This window comes from Aedes albopictus, chromosome 2 (genome assembly GCF_035046485.1).
Source record: "Aedes albopictus strain Foshan chromosome 2, AalbF5, whole genome shotgun sequence".
NCBI classification, from domain to species: domain Eukaryota; kingdom Metazoa; phylum Arthropoda; class Insecta; order Diptera; family Culicidae; genus Aedes; species Aedes albopictus.
The window spans coordinates 297,831,825-297,855,757 of NC_085137.1; the positions used below are offsets into that span (position 1 = coordinate 297,831,825).

General features: G+C 41.1%; 1 protein-coding gene across 5 annotated transcripts in view; it reads right to left on the reverse strand.

Annotated features, from left to right (window-relative positions):
• Nucleotides 1–23,933, reverse strand: part of LOC115254257 (AT-rich interactive domain-containing protein 2-like) — a 46,010-nt gene that overhangs the window by 9,880 nt on the left and 12,197 nt on the right. For 2 of the 5 annotated variants that reach the window (XM_029879650.2, XM_062852120.1), the window contains exons 4-5: nt 8,054–8,194; nt 7,231–7,626 (exon numbers count right to left, since the gene is read on the reverse strand). In XM_029879650.2, the coding sequence (XP_029735510.2) occupies nt 7,231–7,626; nt 8,054–8,194 (537 nt within the window). The remainder of the gene's footprint in view (nt 1–7,230; nt 7,627–8,053; nt 8,195–23,933) is intronic. The other 3 variants (XM_062852123.1, XM_062852121.1, XM_062852122.1) reach the window with 3 other exon arrangements.

Sequence of the window (23,933 nt, forward strand, 5' to 3'; positions counted from 1 at the left end):
GGACTTCAGGTCTACACTCGTAACAGGATCCATATCTGTTATACTGAGTAACGCTGCATAATCAACCGCAGTTACTGGACCAAACTGAAGTCTATTAGTTTATCATAAACCTTTGCGACATTCAAGGTCGTCCAAACTGTTCTATAATGAAGTCTTTCAAATCTACAAGAATAACTTGATGTGCTTTCACCATAAATAATAGCATAGCATAATCTGCTGAGATCCGTGAAGGTCCTAAAATTTCAAATGTCATTTAGAGTCACTATGGGAATGTTTCAGGTCAGCCAAACTTCAGGTATACACTCGTAACATCAGCTATTTCTGACATACTGAGTAACGTTTCATAATCAATCGCGGTGACTGGACCAACCTGAAGTCTACTATATATTATTATGAACCTTTGGGACATCGAGGGTCGTTATGCTGAAGTTAAGCTCTTGATAGTAACAGTAGTTATTCTCACAATGAACTTTAAACTGTAATCTGTAACCCCCCTGGCACATCATAACTCATTTCTAGATAGTTTGAGATATTCCAGATCAACAACACTACTCCGGAGACCATAGCTTCAGGTCTACACTTGTGATAATAGCTTTTGTCACTCACGGTGTGCCAAAAACCGTTATTAACAAATGAAAATGTCCACCCAAATGGCACCCGGTATTCGAAAGATAAACTATTCTAGTATCTCCTCTGAAAATTTGAAAATCTTTCATCGAGGGAAACAAAAGTTTTTGTGATTTGAAGATTTTGAGCCATTCCTCTAGGATTTTCTTATATGAGTAAATATGCACGCACGGTGTGCCTGATACCACTATTAACAAACAAAAATGTACTTCAAACTCATACCCGGCGTTCAAAAGATATACTATTCTAGTATCTCCTCCGAAAATTTGAAAATGTTTTATCGAGGGAAACCAAAGTTTTAACTGGTTGAAGATTTCCCTATATTTTCATAGAATTAGCTCATATATGGGAATATTGGCATACGGTGTTCTTCATATCTTAAACAAATAATAACACTGCTAAACAAAATTAAAAAAAAAATCGTATTATGAGATGAGAAAAAAAAGAACAGGGTTTTGGAACCCTAGAAGTGTCATAGTGAAAGAATTTTCGAAAAAATATTGGACTTCACAGTTAAAGACCGAAGTTTGAATTGAGAACTTAGGGTGTTCAATTGATATACGCATTAGAGTTTCTAGGGTCCCAAACCCCTATTTTTTTTCTCATCCCATGATGCGAACTAGTGTCGAACGGCGTCATGAGTTTCACAAATTCCAAAAGTACAATAAATATTCAAGCAACTTCTCTGAAAACTTGGCAACATTTTGTTTTATCTGTATTAACGAGATTTTTAGCCCTAGGCTAGTTCATCTCGGGACCCACACTTTACTTCCCTTCCGAAGAAAGAACTCAAATTTTGTGAGTTTATCGGGAGTGGGATTCGATCCCAAGTCTTCGGCGTGGTTGTCAAGTGTTCTAACCATCACACCAGGTCCGCTCCACATTTGACAACATTTCATCGAGAGGAATGTCAATTACCGTAGTTTAATATTTCATAGTTCTACCTGCTACTCGAATACAAGTAAAAATGTGGCACGCCGTGAGCGTTGATTCCATAAACTTTCTAAGTGTTTGGCACCGTTTTTTTTTGTTTTTAAGCACGTTATTAATATACTGGTATCTTGTCGGTGAATTTGAAAACGTTTCATGGTGAAACGAGAGTTAAACTGAATTAACAGCCCAATGTTTTGGTATTCCTAGGAAGCTTTGTCAATCGTTGGTATAATGTTTAAGATATTGAAGCTTTTAAAGTAAACCTAAATGCTAATCGTTTTATTACCCAGCTTTTATACGTCATGTTACTAACGTGTCTTCCGTGAATTTAGAAATTTTACATTTGAATGATCATCAGTAACAACAATTTCAATTTCATTGGAGATATGCATACTACCGCTTTATCTATAAACACGTTAAACACACTTAATAAGTTTTGTAATAGTATCGCAAAAAATGTGATACATAATCAAAGTTTTAGATGAGTTACGAAATGTATATTCATTGCAAGGAATGATTAACATGAGAAATTGAAATAATATTCTATGAAGTTACTACATTTTAAATACACTTCATCAAGATATGATATGATATTTTCAAACCACTGTAATTTGCAAGCGTTTCAATGAAATGTTGTCAAATTTTCAGAGAAGTTGTTCGAATGTTGTATCTTTGGAATGGTGTTTGTGAAACTTATTATTATGTATTTGTTTATGATTTGAAGAGCCAATGAAACATTCTATGTTCTATGACAATATTACCATATATGAGCTAATTCTATGAAAATAAAGGGAAATCTTCAAACAGTAAAAACTTTGGTTTCCCTCGATAGAACATTTTCAAATTTTCGGAGGAGATACTAGAATAGTATATCTTTCGAACGCCGGGTGTGAGTTTGGAATACATTTTTATTTGGTAATAGTGGTATCATGCACACCGTGCGTGCATATTTACTCATATAAGAAAATCCTAGAGAAATGGCTCAAAATCTTCAAATCACATAAACATTAGTTTCCCTCGATGAAAGATTTTCAAATTTTCAGAGTAGATACTAGAATGGTATATCTTTCGAATGCCGGGTACCACTTGGGTGGACATTTTTATTTGTTAATAACGGTTTTTGGCACACCGTGCACTACGTTAAGTAGTGTTACATAATGTATTGTGCACACCAAAGTAGTAAAAGGAACAATAACCGTTATATTTTGGGGATAGTATGGGCTTCCTTACTGTGATGAAGCTTAGTTGATAAAAACAACCACTGCTACTTTCAGAAGACTTACTGGACAAGATAGATTACAAATTGTAGCTTTGTAACATGAAAGAAGTTACCGTTACACCCGTAGACTTTAGGATCTAAACTCAAGAACAGTTTGGATGACCTAGGATATCTCGATCCGATGTTGTCTATTAACCTTTCAGAAGACTTACTGAACATGGTAGATTACAAATCGTAGCATTGCATAATGAAAAAAAAAAAAAATACCGTTAGATCCGTAGATTTTAGGATCTAAACTCAAGAACAGTTCGGATGACGTAAGATATCTCGTCTGATCTGATATTGCCTATTATTCTTTCAGAAGATTTACAAGACATAATAGATCACAGATCGTAGTTTTGTATAATGAAAGAAATTACCGTTACATCCGTAGACTGAAGGATCTAAACTCAAGAATAGTTTGAATGACCTAGGATATCCAAAAAAAATATTCTGCGTAATATTCTGCCGTTTTTATGCTACTGACCACCAAAACTACAGAAAAACGTAGAAAAACCTCCATAATAACGCTTGGAAAAATTCCGGCTTCGAAGGGTTAAAGAATCCATGGACATATATTTAAAGTATCCTTGAATAAATCGTGTAATTAGTTATTAGCTGAGTAACGCAGACTCAACCACTCTTTGTTTTCAAGCAAATCTTGAAACACGTTTCATGTGTTAAATTGCTATGGTCACATCTGTCATTCGGGTTTCTCTTTTCTCCGGATGTTACTCTCTACGCTCTCTCAAAAGAGGTAAACCATGTTCAAGCTTGCAACTGTACACGTGACTTTAACAAAGTTAGTTTACCTTCGAGGATAATTCTGATGTTTTCTGCAGTGTTTATCGCGTATTCACGATTTACGCAGCTTCAGTACCGACTTGTTTTGTTAGAATGTGTGGACGTGTGTTGCAATGCGGTGCTCCGTGAAAGATTGCCGTCGCAGGTCACGTTAGTGTTTTATTGTTTCTCGGCGAATGTGTCTCTGATCTAAATGAGAGATGGAAAATGGTTTGATCATATGTGAGACACAGTTTGTCAAGGGCTCAATTGAGAATGGCAAATGCTCCAGATCTAAAAAAGCACTTTTGCTCAAAATGATCCAAAAATCGAAGAAAATAAGAACGTCCGATTGTTTATTTAGTAAATTATGACAATCGGACACGCTGGTTTGGTTCGCTTTTTCGTCATTCTTGAGAAAAGTGCGTTTATGCAATTCAGTACTATAAATTCTATTTTAAGTAACTCTTTCTGCCAAAAAGTGTATGGTATAATAATGGCTAATTTTCTCGAACTGGTTCATTATGCAACTGAAATGAGTTGCATGATGAAAAAAAGTTGCACAATGTTCATAATGCAACTCATTTGAGTTGCATTATGAACATTATACAACTCAAATGAGCTGCATAATGAAAAAAAATCATTGCATAAAATGTTGTATGTATCTCGTGGTAAAATTTGATTTTTCAACACTCTTCGTATTTCGTATAAATCGTGCTGAAAAAATCAACTTTTTGCAACTCCCCGAGTAGGTGGAAAAATCTGATGAATAGCATATTTAGCTATGATTGATTGAATAACTGAAGAGCTAAAACTGATATTGGTTTGATTTATATAAGAGGTAAAAGAACAGAAATAATAGCAAAATCTAATATGGTGAACTACTCAATAATAGCTCGTCAAGATATTACAAGATCAAAATAAAAGCAGACAAGATTTGTCTCTTTTTTTCTAGAAAAAAAAAATAAAAAAATGTCAGCATCGAACCTACGACCTAAGGATTTACAGGCGCCGATGCTTACCACTCAACTGTGGCTCGCTGTTGTAAACAACATGGGAATAAGAGCATGCGGTTCTTCGTTTCCACAGCTCAGAAAGGGGCACATGGCATTTCACTAACATTGAGCCATCTCTATGGGTGTATGTGTTCCATTTCGTGCAGAAGAGCTAAACTTGTTCTTATGTAGAAATTGTCAGCTGTTTCGACAAGAACAAAAACTGATATCATATCACTTTGAGCTATTAGTGCGATATTCATTAGATTTTTGAATAACTCATCAAAATCACATCGAACTATGACAGCAAAAAGTGTTCGATTTGAGATATGATTTAGATATTCTCGACTACCCGGGTCGTTACATAAATAACTGTTTCAGTTTTGGATAACATGGGATTCTCATTTGAACCTTAAAAAATTAAATTTAAGTTGAAAATATGTTTATGCAATTCAGTATCGTAATTTATATTTTATCTAACTCATTTTGGTATCATAATGGCCATTTTTTCCGAACTGGTTCATTATGCAACTGAAATGAGTTGCATAATGAAAAATAGTTGTATAATGTTCATAATGCAACTCATTTGAGTTGCATTATGAAAAAAATCATTGCATAAAATTGTGTATGGAACTCGTTGGATAAATGTGCTGAAAAAAAAAACAACTTTTTGCAACTCGTTACATCAATAACTATTTTTAATTTCAATACATATATTAAAATACTTTCTAATTGATCACACAGGTTCAGTGGCGTCGCGTAACCTCACTTTTTACCTGTGCACCAAGTATAAATTCTTGAATTTTTTGAACTAATTTGCTTGTAATAATTAGAAAACGACGAGAATAGCTGCTTTCACTCATTTCAATTTCGGTTTTGATCATAAATCCTCTGCAATTGCAAGTTTTAGGGTCGGTGCACAGGTAAAAAGTGAGGTTACGCGACGCCACTGCACAGGTTGAACATAACCTCAATCTGCAATGTTTGGCTCCTGATTTAGGCTCCCGCTGAGAGAGCAAATTGAGTCAGTCTGTGAGACCCAGGTAATTAGTCATCAATGTTTCGTTATTTTGTATTATATGTTATACCTTCCTTTGCTAATATGTTCGCCAATTGAGCATTGAAGAAATCCTGTTCGCTCAGGAATTTCTTAAAGAAATCCTTAAGAAATCCTGAAGAAGTCCTTGGACCAATTCCTGAAGAAATCCTTGGAGGATTTATAAGGCACGCTTAGGATCATGTTTGAACAAATTCTGTGGGTATTCCTGGAGGAAACGTTGGAGGAATTCTTAATAGAAATTCCTAATATCCCTGAAACATTACTCCGCGAATAATTTCTGAATGAATTGTAGGCCAAATTGGTGGAGCTCCTGGAGGAATTCCTAAAGGATTATCCGGAAAAATACGTGAAGGAAGGAAGAGTATTTCAGGGATTTTTCGAAAAAGTTTCCGATGCAATCCTTGTAAGAATTCCTAATCGAAACCTTTGTAAAATTCTGAAAACGTCGTTGGAGGAAATCCGGAAAAAAACCTTAAAGAATCACCGAAGAAATTTTTGGAACTATTCCTGTAGGAATCGTTGAAGGTTTTCCTAAAGTAATTGTTAGAGAATTTCCTGAAGAAATCTTTTGTTTGATTGAGAAAATCCTTGGAAGCATTGCTGAAGTAATCTCTGAAGGAATTCCAAGTGTAATTCCTGAATCAACCCTAGGAGTTTCAGTTTCCGATGCAATCCTTGTAAGAATTCCTAATCGAAACCTTTAAAAATTTCTGAAAAAGACATTGGAGAAAATCCGGAAAAAAAAACTTAAAGAATCGCCGAAGAAATTTTTGGAGGATTCCTGTAGGAATCGTTGAAGGCCTTCCTGAAGGAATTCTTAGAGAATTTCCTGAAGAAATCTTCTGTTTGATCTCTGATCCCTGTTTGAATCTCTGAAGGAATCCCAAGTGTAATTCCTGCATCAACCCAAGGGGAAAATCGTATGTTGTTCGTTGCCTAATGTTTAGATATCAGTAGGTCATCTCCAGAGGCACGTTCTCCTCCTAATGTTAGTGTTCGTTCAGTCCGTGTTTGATGACGGTGTAGTGTCTTTATTTCTATAAACACTTCTACAGCATTTTTCTAGAGTCTTAAGTTAGCCTAGTCGATTATAAAGCATATTTTATTCGTCTCATAAATGTAGCTTTTTAAACATTCAACCGAGCATGTGGAGCGTTTGAATCAATAACAAAAATCAAACGGTTAGATGATTAGTCAAAAACATAAAGATCACACACATTTTTTTAAATGCATAACAATTAGTTTACACTCGCAGTCGCACACGCTTCCAGATAATTGCAAACTCAGATAGCTGATGCTTGTTAGCGACTATATAAATCATAGGATTATTGGTAGCAGAACACTCACACACACACACATAACACAGTCATTCTTTTCCCCATATTGGACTCATTTCACAGAGACAGGTTTTATCATAGTTTTTTCTTAATTCAAAAATACTAGGAAGACAAACGGTCGAATATGAATTGACTACCTAATCCTTTATAGGACGTTTTTTAAGAACTTTGATAAAACCTGAAACACTCCCGGAAGTTGTAATGTTAAGGACTACTAGTTACAAGGTTATAAGTTACCTGATGCACGTTAACATTCGATGCAATCAAACATTGGCTAGTGGCAGGAGTAGAAGGATTGATACTAGTGTTGCTTGTGGTAGTAGACGACAAACTACTGGTAGCAGTAGAAGAGGTAGACGACACGACGATGCCGCCGGTGGAGCTGGTGGCGGCCGAATCGTTACTCGTGACCGTTGTTACCTTGTTGGCCAGCAGGCTCTTGATTAGGGCCGACGGGTTGGTCGTCGTCGACGAGATCGTACCGGACTGGTTCATGATGGTGGTGGTTCCGGTGGCCTGCTGGGGCGGTTGCGGCGCCTGGACCACCGTACCTAGAGGCTGCGGTGAAATGGTCGTTTGATTGACCACGATGACGTTGCCTTTCGGATCGCCGGACAACTGAGATGTTCCTTGCTGTGCGGTGGATGGAAGATGAAAGTATCAGTATCACTTGAATGTCCTTATATTAAAGTCTTAAATCGCTCTAGTAAGTTCTGATCATGCTTTATTAGTAAAACTTATGATGTACTTGGAAATTTCGTTAGAAAAAAATAGTTCTCAATTCAACTAAAATGCTTTATGGCGACCGTAACAATTATTCACTTTTTTATGTTTTCTCAACTTTTACTGTTCTAAAAACTGAAGTCAAGTTTATATTGAATTAAATTATATCAAATAAATGAATGCACTTATATTCAATACTCATTGTAAAGTCAAGAACATTAAGAACATTAGATTTTAAGCATACAGCATAAAATAACATAGGTGTTAGACAACGACTACGGTGATTAGTACGAAGAGGAATAGTCATGTATCTAGGTAAAGCAAGGTCAGTTCTTACGGAGTCATTCGCAGGATTCATTACCACACTCTTGTTGGTCAATTGCGTCATATAGACGGGCTTGCCCGCAGCCCCTCCCTTGCCTGATATTGGTCCTCCGCCGGCTAGTTTGGGTTGCACAAGTGTTTTGTCGGACTGTGGCTGTTGTGGCAGAAGGATATCGAAGGGGGAACATTTGAGTTAAAGGTAATTTGAGGGATTGTAAGCGATGGCTGTTAAAAATGAATCTGTTGTATGACATTATCCCGAAAACTTTGAATGATAAAAATGTAGGATGCAACCATACCATGATGAATATTGATTATTGAGGAATGATTTTTTATGAATAATAAAATTCTGAGAAATGGTTTTCGGGAAAATGCTATAGAACTATCGAATTTTCTTTATGGTAATCTAAACAAGATTTTATCTGTGAAGATAGTTTACATGTAGAATGCAATTTTTAAATTAAAAGTTTGTACTGAGATAGTAGTAAATGCTAACAGATGTCGATGATTAAGAAGGATTGTTGGGGCGTGTGGTACTTTCGGAACTAGAATACCATTTTGAAAGCAGCTTCTATTTCAAGCAGCTTCAAAAACTGCAAATTTATTGAAGTATAATTAATTTAACAGTTAATAATTACCATATAAACTATCTTACGTTGTAGTATTAGTTCACGCACAAATCTCCCAACAGTGCACAATCCATCGTTGTTCTGCCTTCCACGAACTAAAACGCACTGCTCTTTATACGCTCCTTTCAATAGACATTTGCTATATCGAACGTCGCTCTTGCTTCAGGGTTGCCAGTTCCACAAGACCCTAACGTATAGGAACTATTCGCAACATTCCCCCCCGTGGAACTGGTAACAAACTGAAGCCCATCTGTTGCACAATTTTTATCCGAAACTTCGAAATAAATTTGGAAACGTTGCGCGCAAGCAATGAACCTTCTAAAGATGGCAGCACCATACCATCGTGAATGTGAATTGTGGAACGTACGCGCAAGTCGAGTTGACTCGTTCCACTGCTAGCTACAGTACAATACCCACCGGGATCGAACAGCAACGTTTTAGACTGATGACGATTGCCTTGCTTCCAGCGGCGGTGGCGGCGACGACGGCGGCGGCGGTAGCGGTGTTGCTCTTTCATCGTTGGATGTGGCTTTCGACAGGCTACCCGTATCACTCTAGTTGCAATGGGCATTGTGTTTTGTCCCTGCTTGTACGCTGATGACGAATCAGCTGGTGTTGTTTTGATGATTTCTCCTTTCTTTTGGAGAGACCGATCACCGATGACGATGTTTTGTGAAACAGCTGATTTGAGCAAGAACATTGTTTGCGAGGTTTGTTCGGAAGAGCCTACTGGAATCGATACACTAGTGCAGTCTTTTTGCGGCTGGGCGTCGTCACTTTGTGGAATCGGTTTTATTACCTTTCCTTTGCTGACCGTATTCCCACTATATTGCCGTATCACTGCTTCTTTCCTAGCGCTGAATTCCAATTCCATTTTGCGTACAGCTTTTCTGAACTCCTCGTCGATTTTGGCCATGTCTTGCTCGTAGTGAAGCTCCATACGTTTCACTCGTTCGTCATAGTCCTTCCGCCACAACTCATTCTTCTTCTCTAGAAGGGAAAGTTCGTCTTCTACACTCTCCATGGCGGAATGCTTCTGGTGGAGTACAACTTTTTAAAGTTTGTTGGGGCGTGTGGTACTTTCGGAACTAGAATACCATTTTGAAAGCAGCTTCTATTTCAAGCAGCTTCAAAAACTGCAAATTTATTGAAGTATAATTAATTTAACAGTTAATAATTACCATATAAACTATCTTACGTTGTAGTATTAGTTCACGCACAAATCTCCCAACAGTGCACAATCCATCGTTGTTCTGCCTTCCACGAACTAAAACGCACTGCTCTTTATACGCTCCTTTCAATAGACATTTGCTATATCGAACGTCGCTCTTGCTTCAGGGTTGCCAGTTCCACAAGACCCTAACGTATAGGAACAAGGATTGTTGGACTTTTAACATGTTACTTTTGGTTTGCCATCAACAGTTGTTTGTCTTTACCGCTCGCTGCAAATATTTAGACTCGTTTATTGTTGTATTTTAGTTACTAGTCGAAAATGGTTGAAAATATATGTAAAATTTGTTATGTTCAGAACCAACATTTGGTAAGGATCGATAAACGATGACTCTGTTTCTAGCTTATCCACCACGACTATTAAAATAGTAGGTATTTTGCTTAGTGGCGATTTACGTGGGTGAACTGTTCTTAAGCCCTGAACAGCATTTTCGTATAAGGCCTTGCGTCTTCTGTTGTGCCCTTTTCAAATACTAGTTCAGACTTGGTTTTACGAACTTGGTTTGATCCATAGCTTGTGCACCTTTATTTCGTATGTAATATTTTTAGACGGCGTGGTGACTGTTGCATATTATCAGACGTGACGACTACGGGCGTGCTCTTAATCAATAAATGTATTGTGCGCCAACTCTGGAGGTGGCAGGCAAGCAAACTAGTTTTCAATCGGGTATCAAATACAAATTATTAGTATGGGACTTATTATGGGACCTGACAACAGTTTTTTTTTACAACAGTACAAGGAGCATACATTTTGTTGGTTGATTATTGACTTTTCAATTGGCTTTGTGATTATATCCTTCGGGGCATAATCTGCCTCTGAGAATACTTTTATAAGCCCGCATGGTTACTCTAGAGCACCACATGTGTGCAGATTGGCTCAGATCGACGAACTCAAGATAAACAGATTTAGATGAATATATGTACTGGAAGTCGGAAACTCAAATGTTGACCGCATCCGAATCGACTGAATAAGTGAGGAGGAAAATTGACTGTCATTTTTGTTTTGAGTTTTCAGCGTGGAAATGGTCAAATTCACCCAGTTTTTGCGTAATGGCTGTAAACATATTGCCCATTACCATGGAGCACCTAAATGACTTCGAATTGGCTGATGATGTTGCTCTCCTAGCTCAACAGCCTTCAGATATGCAGAGCAAGCTCGATGATCTTGCCAATCGCTCCTCAGCGACAGGTCTTACCATCAACGTCAACAAGACCAAATCGTTGGATGTAAACACGGTCAACCCTTCCAGTTTTACGGTAGCTGGGCAATCAGTGGAGAATGTTGAAAGTTTCCAATATCTTGGTAGCCAAATGACGGCCGGTGGCGGCACCAAGATTGACATAGGTGTACGGATCAAGAAGGCGAGGGCTGCTTTTGCGAGTTTAACCTTCACATACCCGACCCCCGACAACTCAATTTGAAAATGATGGCATTTCGTCAATTTTCATCCGATTTTTTTTAAGTCGCTCTCAATCGATCATAAATTGGTCCAAGTTTATTACACTCAAGTGGTCATGTAATATCCGGAACCATTCCGAAGATATTCTGGATTGTACTAGGGTCAGGGGGTGGGGGAGTTGTCTGTTTTGCCAAATGACCAAAAGTGATTATTTCGCGCGTTATTGTGTTTGAGTCAACTTGTGGGTCAACTTATTCATGTTGTTGTGTTTTATTGTTCGCAATGAAAATTCCCCTAAAAATCGTTGGTTCAAATACAATAACACAAGAAATAGTCATTTGTAGCCATTTCGGCACCCTCCCTGACCCCAGTACTACCCGGAATATCTCCGGAGTGGTTCCGGATATTGCATGGCCACTTGAGTGTAATAAACTTGCACCAATTTATGGTCGATTGAGGGCGACTTCAAAAAAAGTTGGATGAGAATTGACGAAATGTCAGCATTTTGAAAATGAGATGTTGGGGGTCGGTACGTGAAGGTTAACAAATGTATGGAAAAACAGATTAGTCGACGCACCAAAATCCGAATTTTCAAATCGAACGTGTATCAGTGGAGAACACGCAACGGCTGCAGGTCTTCATCATATGGGAGGTGAGCCGTAGTCGTAGTAAAGAAACAACTTTCTTCTACAGTGGGCAAGAACAGAATGAATACATTTTTCATAATTGAATTTTATTGGCTTTTCTCGGTGAACTTAATACTACTCAAAGAAGGAGGGAGTAACGAAAGTAATGAAAGAAACGGTGGATAGAATCGCAAGTGTGCGACGAGAGAAATTGAATAGAAGTTGAAAATTAACAGAGGGCCATAATTGAACAACACAATCACAACGACGACCCCTTTGCCTAACGTTCTCGTGTTGAACGGCTAGGTACTAGTAGTTTGATGATGACTACTAGCCCTAGACAGGCAAAAAGATCGTGGTTGTGATCTGTTAAATGTTGTTCGGCTTTGCTTTCGGTTCTATCGATCTGTGACACTTGTTCAGAGATTCATATCGAGCGAACGTTACTTATTTGATTTTCGCGCTTTCATCTCGTATGCACGAGAACGTTAGGCAAAGGGGTCGTCGTTGTGATTGTGTTATTCAATTATGGCCCTCTGTTAATTTTCAACTTCTATTCAATTTCTCTCGTCGCACACTTGCGATTCTATCCACCGTTTCTTTCATTACTTTCGTTACTCCCTCCTTCTTTGAGTAGTATTAAGTTCACCGAGAAAAGCCAATAAAATTCAATTATGATAAAGTCATGCGGTGATTAAACCTAGAAAGTGAATACATTTTTATTTTACGTATCTACAGGCCCGGATTAAGGATTGTGGGGGCCCGGGGCCCGAGCGGATGTGGAGGCCCTTCTCAGAGGTGACCAAAAATGTTTTTCCTTATTTTCGAACAGTACTTGAGCAATATTTATTTATTTATTTATTTATTTATATATTTTATGCTTCATCTGACTGTGAGTCTTAATGAAGCCTGATAGGGAAAAGCCTATTAGAGATCGTTTAGCTATCTCTAATAGGCATAAAAACCCTATATCTTATATTATGAATGACAGTAGAGATAACCAAACATACCGAATCAATAAAAGCTTACATGACAAACATAAAATAAAATAGTAAATACAATAGTTTAACCATGATCAGATACTAAAAACAAATCTACAATTCTATACTAAAGAGCTTAATTAATTGGAAACCCTATCGTACAATCTACGTTTGAAAGTAGCAGCGGATATGTTAAAATCGAACAGATCAAACATGTCGTTGAAGCAATTTGACATAAACCGCACTGGATCGTGCATGCCGTAAAGCGTATTGCGTGGTTGAAGCTGCAGGAAGTCACGCTGCCGTAGATGTCTTTCTGGTACATACAGGTTGAGTTGCGACAAGATATAACCGGAATCTGTTTCACCTAGGAGAATCTTTGCAACAAAAACAGCTTGAGTAGCTTTCCTTCTTCTTTCAAGCGTGTCTAGGTTTAAAAGCTGTAGACGGTCTTCGTACCGCGGCAGATGGATGGGATCTCGCCACGGGAGATCACGGAGAGCGTACCTAATGAATCTTTTTTGCACTGCTTCAATTCTGGCGTTCCAAACTTCTTGATACGGGCACCACACAACTGCGTTAGATTCCAGGATCGATCGGACCAGGGCGCAATACAGTGATCTCAAACAATAGGGATCACGGAACTCCGTTGCTATTTTAAAAATAAATCCTAATTGTCGATTGGCCCTTGAGACCACATCATTATAATGCAGTCGGAAAGTAAGCGCTGAGTCAAGAGTGACACCTAAATCGCGCACCTGAGAAACTCGCTCTAGCGGTTCATTTGCGATACTGTAGTCATGTATTACCGGGTTGACTTTACGATGGAACGAAATGACATTACATTTATGAATACTAAGCGTCATTTGGTTATCATTGCACCATGTAACAAACAAGTCAAGTTGTCGTTGTAAGGTGACGCAGTCCTGGAGGCATTTTACGACGAGAAATAGCTTGACATCATCGGCGTAGAACAAACGAACTCCTGGTGGCAGTATGAAGGACAGCTCATTTACAAACACAGAGAACAGAAGAGGTCCGAGGTTGCTTCCTTGCGGCACACCAGATCGATTAGTGAATGGCTCCGAGTAATCAGCTCCAATTTTCACAACCAGTTTACGATCCTTCAAATATGAAGATAGCCACCCGACAATATTCGAATGTAGTCCAATTTTCTCAAGCCGCGCTAGCAATATCCCATGATCTACTCTATCGAAGGCTGATTTTAGGTCCGTATAAATTGCGTCAACCTGGGCACCTGCATCCAGGTTTCGTACACAAAAAGAGACGAATTGAACTAGGTTTGTAGTCGTAGATCTCCCAGGAAAGAATCCGTGCTGATCTGGAGAGATGTAGTTCTTGCAAGCGGCAAATAGAATGTCATTAAAGACAATCTCAAACACCTTCGAACAACTACAAAGAGATGTTATTCCGCGGTAGTTTTCCACGTTCCGTTTGTCGTTCTTCTTGTGTACAGGGAACATTTCCGAAATTTTCCAGCTTGTTGGGAATCTTTGCTGTCGTAGAGACATGTTGAAAAGCATTGTTAACGGCTGTACCAAAGAATTAATGCACTTCTTCAACACACATGAAGGGATGCCGTCAGGACCGGTCGAAGTAGAACATTTTAGCTTATTTACAGCGGATTTCACTTGCTGCGCCGTTATCACTAGTTGGGGAAGTGTACAAACATCAATGGGCGTATTTCTACAGGCATGAACAATTTGGGTAGGCGATGCTTCAAAATTATTGAACGCACTTTTGAAGTGATTTGCAAAAAGGTTGCATTTCTCCAAGCAGGAGCAACCCAATTCATTCCCAAGGAACATTTCCACAGGCAGTCCATCCTCATTGCGTTTCGAGTTCACAAATTTCCAGAAGCGTTTGGGGTTCTCTCTTAGATCATTTTGCTTAAGGAGGATATAACGCTTGTACAGGAAGCGGTTGTAAATTCTGTAGTTATTGCTAGCTCTGCAAAACTCAATTTTAGTGAAAGGACACCGTGTTCTGCTATATTTCCGAAGGTACTTCGATCGCTGCTGCTTCAGCCTCCGAAGACGACCATTTCGGTGTCCGGCCATTTGGCCGAATGCCGTTTGGCCGAATGTCGTTTGGCCGAACGCCATTTGGCCGAATGCCATTTGGCCGAATGGGTCGTTTGGCCGAATGCCGTTTGGCCGAATCATGATCAATAGAATTCAGAGGAAGCTTTTGACATTCTAACTGTCAATATGATCATCAGAAATATTTCCTTCTTTTAATCATAGGCTATTCTTTCTAGTTTTGATATTCAGGGAATAGTTGGCGTTGAAACTGTCATTATTTTATCAAAGATTTTTCCTTCTTTGAATCATTGACTGTTCTTTCGAGTCATACTGAGGCGGGGAAGAGTGACATGGTCAATTAAGTTCATTATTCATTCTTCGGCCAAACGGCATTCGGCCAAATGGCATTCGGCCAAACGACCTTTTCGGCCAAATGGCGTTCGGCCAAACGGCATTCGGCCAAATGGCGTTCGGCCAAATGACCCGGAACCGACCATTTCCCCAGGGCGGCTTCGGTGCTGGACGATAATACGGTACGAAATTTGGCAATATGTCGCGTACTGAGTTAGTGAAATGGTCAACAGCATCATCAATGTCGTCACAGTTGTCAAGTGATCCCCAGTCAAGTTGCTCCAAAGCTAGGCAAAGTCCCTCGTAATCTGCTTTGCTAAAATTCAAGGACGGTACTTCAGCAATACTTTCGAAAACAGTCTTGAGCAACCCAAGTTTAATTTCCAAAGCAGGATGATCAGCCTCCAAGTTAGAAAGTGGTTCAGCGGCTTCGACGATGTCGCATCCTTCCAGAGTGGTGTCGTTGACAAATACTAGGTCCAGCAAGCGATTGTTTCCATTCCTCACAGTGTTTACTTGCGTAAGACAATGAAAACTGAAGCCATCAAGTAGTGCAGCACACGCTGATGAAATGTGAGATTGTAAAACGTCCACGGCAAGGTTTCTCTCGCTTGAGGTCCATACCAGCCCTGGTTGATTATAATCTCCAAGTACCATCATCCGGTCATGCATTTGCAAATGCGATTGTACTGCCGCAATGGAGTCAATGTGATCAGTCACACTGCGCAGATCAGTACTGCGATCAGGAGGAAGATAAAGAGCCCCAACGCTGATAGAATAATTTGCCATTTTAATTTTCACCCAAAGCTGTTCGAGGGAAACCGAAACTGGCGTATCGTCAGCACAAGAATTCAAATTTGTCGAAACAGCAATCAGCACACCACCTCCACGGGTTTTATGACTATTAGCGCTATTGCGGTCATTTCTGTATACAGCGTAACGATTTCCAAATAACTGCGGCGAGAAAATCTGATCATTGAGCCAGGTTTCCGTGAATACAATAATGTCATAACGTGACACAGAAATTGCCAGAAAAACGTCATCGATTTTCGTACGAAGCCCTCTGACGTTCTGATAGTAAACCGATAAACCGGCAGTCAGAGTATTTTGGGAAATCGAACGAGCGGGAACTTCCTCAGGGGTCACGGCAAGCGATTGTATTGGTTCCAATGTAGATGCCTCAAGATGAAGTGCTTGCGAAGAAGTACACCTAGAAAAAGTGACCGATTCAGCTCCGGAATTATTTGATAAACCGTTGTACTTGCCAGTAGAATAATTGCGGAAGACCCCGTTTCCCTGCCCAGATACAGGACCAGGACGACTACGGGATGCTGGCTGGAAAGGCTCGACTGTACTGGGGGGATTGGAGTCTTCCTCAGTACTGCTGGCAAAAGTGCGTCCCGGTGTACTCGAATTCATCATGGGTGAGACATAATTCGCTGAGCGAGTTGCGTTGCTGAAACCGTCGGGTGAATCAGTGGCTGAACTTTCTCTAGTGTATTTGTACTTGCCATTCATAGAGGGGTGGAAGACCCCTCCACCAGCACCACACACAGGACCAGGACGACTGATGTGCGTTGACAGCAAGGGCGCGACTGTGGTGGGCGGATTTGGGGCTTCCATAGGGCTAGAATTGTTGCGTCCCGGTATCTGGTCTTTGTGGATAGTATGACGAAATTGCGTAGCAGTTCTGAAACCAATGGGCGGATCAGGAGTTGAACTGGTCGAAAATGAAGCGTACTTGCCTGACAAAGGAGTTTGGAAGACCATTTTCCCGGACTCACACACAGGGCTGGGACGACTGTAGAGCGAAGGCAGGAGAGGCTCGACTGTGGTGAGGGGGTCCATGGCTTCCATGTTGCTAGCGTCGGTGCGTCCCAGTGTAGAAGTACGATGAGTTGCTTCGGCTACGTTAGGTTCATCACAGGAGTGTCCGCACGTTAACACTACGTTGGAAACCGGGGAAATGCACTCTTTTGGCCGCAATCCGGCGTGATTCCCTAGTGCACAGGTGTCTCGAAGGTCTCCACCGCTGGCGTTGATCTGTCCGTACGAGGAACCTTTATTGGTCCCCAAAAATCCCGTGCCGACGACAAATGCTCGAACTCTCTGAAGAAGATACCCTTCGGCCAGACGGAAGGGTCCAAAGCAATTTCTCTCAAGCCTTTGTTGATACCGACTTTGAAGGATATGAAAGCCAGCTGATTCAAATCAGCGTCTTTCCGTACAAGCTTCCTGACTTCAACGTCCTCATCAATCTGAAGGCAATTTTTGACAAGTTCAGAAATGTCGTCCTCAGTCACGGTGCGAGCGATTCGGGAAAGGTACAACCAGAACTTTTCAGCTGGTTTTGCAACGGTCTCCACAGTCTTTTCATTTTTTTCCACTGACTTTGTACCTCCAACAAGCTTTGCATCAGGCCGAGATTTCGGTGTACCTCTGGTAGCGGGTTCTCGAGGTCGTTTTACACTAGGCCAGGGTCGACTACGAGGTAATGCAGGTGGATCCGTCGGTAACTTATTTCCAGCAAGTGTCTTGGTTAGTTCTTTGATCTCCTGAATTTCACATTTTAGCTCAGCTATTGGACCATTGATTGCTTCCGAAATCGCTGATGTTACATTAACCGTTGAATTCAAAGGGTTCTCTTTGATGTTCTGTAGCTGGTCATAACAATTATCGCAGAACCATAACGCATTTTTGTGCTCATTTATGAAATTCATATTTGGTCTTTTCACACCAGCACAGTTGAGATGAACGGCTTGGTTGCAAAAACCGCTACATTGCAAACAGTCGATTGACTTGATCGGCGCGGAGCACTGGTAGCAATTCGAATCCATAATGATGGTGTGAGACGACAGGTGAAAGGAGATCAAAGTTGTATCGTTCGAGCTTTGCTGAATGTATGCTGCTAGTCACCGACAGAAGGCGCAGTGTACCAACTAAACAATGATGACGTCACGTACAAAACGATTAGATCTGCAGCTCTTCAGTAAACACAATAGCACCGGATAAATATCGGCCCGAATTAGCACAATACACAAAATAAATCCACACGTAGGTAAAACAGCGTAGACACAACGCAATAACAATTCATAAAAACACAAATTCCTCAATTTATTACAGTGAAATCACTGATAAATTGTTATTCACAGGATGAACAAAAAAATTGCACAACTGACAAAGTCCGCAGTGATGCCAGTTTTATAAAAAAATAAAGCTAATGTTAGCAACCAAAAAAGGTTTTTGTGGGGGCCCTTAAAATGTGGGGGCCCTTAAAATGTGGGGGCCCGGGGCCCGGCCCCGCCCTGGCCTCCCCTTAGATCCGGCCCTGCGTATCTAATTAATGACATATCGACTAATCATAGCCTACTAGAGTTTTCCAGTCGCATCGCTTCCAACACTCCTCCTCGACGGATAAACTCCACTTATTTCCACAGAAAAATCCGTTAGTAGTCGGTCTATCTAGAGTAGCTCTTGACAACTCACTGCGAGCGCTACAAATTCGGCTTCTGTGGTGCTAAGGGCAACGCAGGTTTGCTTACGTGACCCCCAGCATATTGGACCGCCGCCGAACAGGAAAAGGTATCCAGAGTTGGACTGACGACTCTTCACATTATTCGCCCAGTCCGCATCCACGTATACTTCCAGGTTTCGTTCGCCTTTTCCCAATACAAGTTCGTGGTCCATGGTAAACTTGAGATATCGGAGAATCCGCTTTGCTTCATTCCAATCTGCTTTGGTTGGTGCACTCACCGATCTGCCCAGGATGGAAACGCTTACGGCAACGCTTCCCAACCTTGGCTTTCGCGACCCCTCAGTCTGTTTTCACCCCGCTGAAATGTCTGTTCAGGGTTTTGATGATTTCTTCATACTCCTCCTCATCGTTGCAGGCAATAACTATGTCGTCCACATAAATAGTACGTATATCGTTTTCCGTTGCGTCTCACGTACAAGCATAGGTCGTTCTTGGATTGCTGGAACTTCATCCGCTTCAAAACTTGATCAAATTTCGTGTTCCAAACATGGCCAGCCTGCTTCAGTCCGTATAGGTATTTTTGTAGCGAACACACGGAATCCCTGTTTTCATGCGGGTATCTGTCGCATGAAGATTGATTCCTCCAGTTCTCCATTCAGGTATGCGGTTTTCACATCTGCATGCTTCACGACCATTCCTCGTCGGCTGGCAACCGTCAGCAGCACCCGGAAAGTCACCTGACGAACCACCGGTGCAAAAACTTCGTCGTAGTCTGTCCCAAACTTTTGGGTGAATCCTTGAGCGACTAGACGGGCTTTATATCTTACCACGTTTCCATCTTCGTCTAGCTTCCGCTTGAAGATCCATTTGCAGCCAACCGCCTTGCGTCCCGGCGGTAAATCCGTCAGCTGCCATGTGCCATTCTCTTGCAACGACGTCATTTCATCGTCCATAGCTGCCTTCCACAACTCCGCTTCAGGTCCTCTCATGGCTTCATTGAATGTCCTCGGCTCGTCAGTTAGCATTCGCACCATACCAGTGGTCTCTCGATATCGTTGAGGCAATACTCCTCTCGTGCTGCGTATCGGCCGACGCGCTGACGTATCTCCTCCATCGGCTTCGTCTTCATTCGAGGTATCGTAAAAGCTGGAATCTGTATCCTCAGGCTCCTCCTAAACCAGGGTATCATCAACGTTGCCTTCTTCATCAGAAACTTCTCCATCTCCATCAGACTCAGAATTGAACGGAATGACTTCAGCTTCGTATTCCACAATTTGCTACGATACCGGACTCTTGGGGGAATTATCTGCTTCGTGATCTTCCATTTCGATGAACTGCGCATCACGGCTGATGATTATCTTTTCGGTGTCCGGGTCAATGAACCGAAAGGCTTTGTGGTTGTCTGCATACCCAACGAATGTTAACTTCTTTCCCTTTGGATCCAGCTTCCTCCGTTTCTCGGCCGGAACATGCACGATGGCTGTGGTTCTAAAAATGTGCATGTTGCTGTAGTCCGGCTGCTTCTCGTACCACGCTTCGTAAGGCGTCTTTTCGATGGATCTTGACGGGAGCATGTTTTGAAGTTGCACAGCTGCATTTACTGCTTCGGCCCAGAAACGATGTCCGAGTTTTACATCCAGTAACATACAACAAGCCATCTCCACTATCGTACGATTCTTGCGTTCCGCAACACCATTTTGTTGTGGCGAGTAACCTGCTGTGTACTGCGGAACAATCCCGTTGGCTCGGTAGAATTGCCCCAAACGCTTCGCCTTATACTCACCTATGGGAGGTGGGCCGTAGGCGTAGTGAAGAAACAACCTTCTTCTACAGTGGGCAAGAACAGAATGAATACATTTTTATTTTACGTATCTAATTAATGACATATCGACTAATCATAGCCTATTAGAGTTTTCCAGTCGCATCGCTTCCAACACATCAATAGATGCCTGCGGTATATAATTCGTGCATGGTGGCCTCACAATTGGATCTCCAACGTAGAGCTCCATCGTCGATGTCATTAGAAGTCGATAGCGACAGAAATTCGAAAGAGAAAGTTAAGGTGGGTCGGCCACACTCTACGTAGGGGCGGAAACGAAATCTGCAAGCAGGCAGACCCAGAGCAAAATTTATAAAAACCACACGAAAATTTATAAAAACTATATCACACAATATGGATTGTTTATTAAAACTTAGATTTAAACATTAATGGAACGAATTGACCTCGGCTTTTTTTTCTGCACCGCTGGTCAATATGGAGTGAAAACTGTAGGCACCCACACTGGTACTTCAACTTTGACGATTTCTGTGGCCCAAACCACTGGATGAAAACATTTCAAATTTTGACCACAACATTTCCTATATTTACTGACGCTGCAGTGAAATTTTTATGAAGCTACTTAAATTTTTCACTGAAATACGGATTTTTGGAAAAAGTATGTCCAAAAATGGATTTTTCCATATAAGTTGTTATAACTCAAAGTATATACATACTTTCTATCAATTTGAAATTTTGACTATATATACATATATACATCTAAATAAAAATGGAATGATGTTTGTATGTCACGAATAGGCTCAGGAACGGGCCAACCGATCTACACCATTCTTTCAGTATTTCATTCGTGCAGGGCTCCGACGTGTTCGCACCACGGGGATGCAATGGTGATCTGATTTTGTTGCCGCTTATCATGCGCAACCAGAGCTCACTAATACCAACATTGAATCAGTACAGCAGCGGTAGAAAATAAGGAAAAACGCACTTTGGCGAACAAAGTTTGCGAAAAGAGGTGTTGTGTGTCTTTTCACAAACAATTCCCACTCTCTGTAGGAACTTCACCTAAACATTGACACTCTTAAATTGAAAATTATCAAATATGTCGCTTTTTCATGATCAGCACTTTTATGAGCTCTAATGTGATGCAAGCGTTTTGCACCAATATCCCTCGTAAAAAGGTAAACATTCAAATTTCACGACTGTGTTGGTGAATATTTCGGCTGGAGCATAAATTTATGCTCCACGTAAGGAGGCACAATCCAACCTGTCAAACTCCATAGTGAAAAAATAGGTTGCCGTCCCCTTGGTTCGCACGAAAAAATTGAGAAAATCGACCGGGAACGCACCGAAAACGAGAAAGTTTGTAATTCCGTTTTGCGTGGTATTTTTCTACAGAGCTGCATGTCAAAAACACAGTAGGCAGGCAGAAAGACGTTTGCCGGGACAGCTTGTTATCAATATATAGGGCATTGCATTATTATGATTTTCTATGGGATTTTGACGTTTCTTGGCCTTGTTGTTTACAAAATTTCTGTAAGAGTGAAAGAGAAGGCGCGAATTTCATGCAGTGCCCTATTGATGATGAAGTGGCAAAATTTTCAGCCAAAAATATTGATGATAATTGACAAAGTTGCAGCAGATTGAACATGACGGATTTTAGGAGAAAAAATCAGGTCGGCTTTTTTTTTTTGCTACTGTGTGTACCAATCCCTTTAACAGTTCAGCCTTTCCAGTCAGGTGCAGAGTGCATCCAGAATCCAAACACCACTCTCTTTGGTCTTCGTTGCACTCCGTTCACATCTTGCAGTTGCATCACGCTCATCACGGGTCTGCTGCCGTGTCTTTTGCGCCATCGACACCTTTTCATCTAGTGGAGCGGACCTGGTGTGGTGGTTAGAACACTTGACTATCACGCCGAGGACCTGGGATCGAATCCCATTCCCGACAAACTCGCAAAATGTGAGTTCTTCCTTCGGAAGGGAAGTAAAGTGTGGGTCCCGAGATGAACTAGCCTAGAGAAAACCTTTTCATCTACTTCGTCTTCATCGTCACTCACATGCAGTTTTGGGCAATCCCGCCAAAAATGACCTAATTGTTGACAACAGTAACACTTCTTCCTCCTCCTGTCATTGTTATTGCAGGCATCAACTTTAGTACGAGATCCCGGCCATGGGTAGCTACTTTCAATGCCTTGTCCGACTCCGACTCCGTATTTTCGCTCTTTCGCTTCCACTCATCCAGCAGCTTACTTTTCACATAAGCCTGTTTCAGCTCTTAAACTGGACGACTCTTCAATGCAGTAGTGAGTGCATCATAGCTTGCTGGAAGACTTGACAGAATGATGGCCACTATCAAGTGCTCCTTCAGCCCCTCACCTAAAGCCATTAGTCGGTGCACTGACTTTGCAACTTCCATCAAATGTTCGGCCATGTTACCGTTTTCTTCCAGCTTCAGCGAACAGAGCTTCCGGAAAACGTATATTTTGTTCGTAAGGGAGCCGCGTTCGTGGTACCCCTTCATGGTTCGTGGTTCCCACATACAGGCATGGAAATGAGACTTTTTTCTGTTTACCGTTCATCGATACTGGCAGTAAAATAAAAACAAAACAACGGCAGCACCAATACCATCAGATGTCGCGCCGACGGCAGTCGAGCAGACGCTTGACGGTTTTCGCTTCCCCACGAAAATTTTTATGAGCAGTCATGCTGAGGCGGGTGATTGCGAAAAATGTCAAATATTTTCAACTGCTAATAACTCACTTGTTTTAATAAATAACTTAATTCGATTTGCACAAACAGCTAGAACACACTCCTAGCTTTGCGATGCATGTAAAGAAGTTTGTCTAGAAGCGGTTTGAAACGCAGAAAAATGCGAAAATGGGAGAGACAGAAATTTCTGTCGTCGTTGTGCTCGAGTACTGGCGCTCTCGCACTTGGAAACCGTTTCGAGGAAAAAGGCTGCAGGAAAAAAAATGTTATGACATTTATTTTTCGAACAGTTTGAGTTTGGCTGGGCCTGTGATGTTCGTGTGGAAAAATGTCAAATGTACAGCCGGTAACCGTTTTTTCCAGTACATTTCTCATCCCTGCCCACATATCGTAAGCCGTGGCAGCCCCTATCACATGGCACAGCTGATCGTTGTCCAACGCCAAACCGATCGTCGCCCTTGCTTTACCGTCTTTCGCTGTCCATCCTGCAGGGGGCTCAGCAGGCTTTTGTGTCGTTACCACCCCAAACAAATCGTCTTTTACCAGCTGCAACTCCATTCGCAACTTCCAACTTGCCCATTTAAAATTATTCAATCGTTCGAATTGGATTTTCGCCTCCGCCAATCTGTAGCAAAGCAGGGATTTCTCCAACAATCCACACGAATATCACTA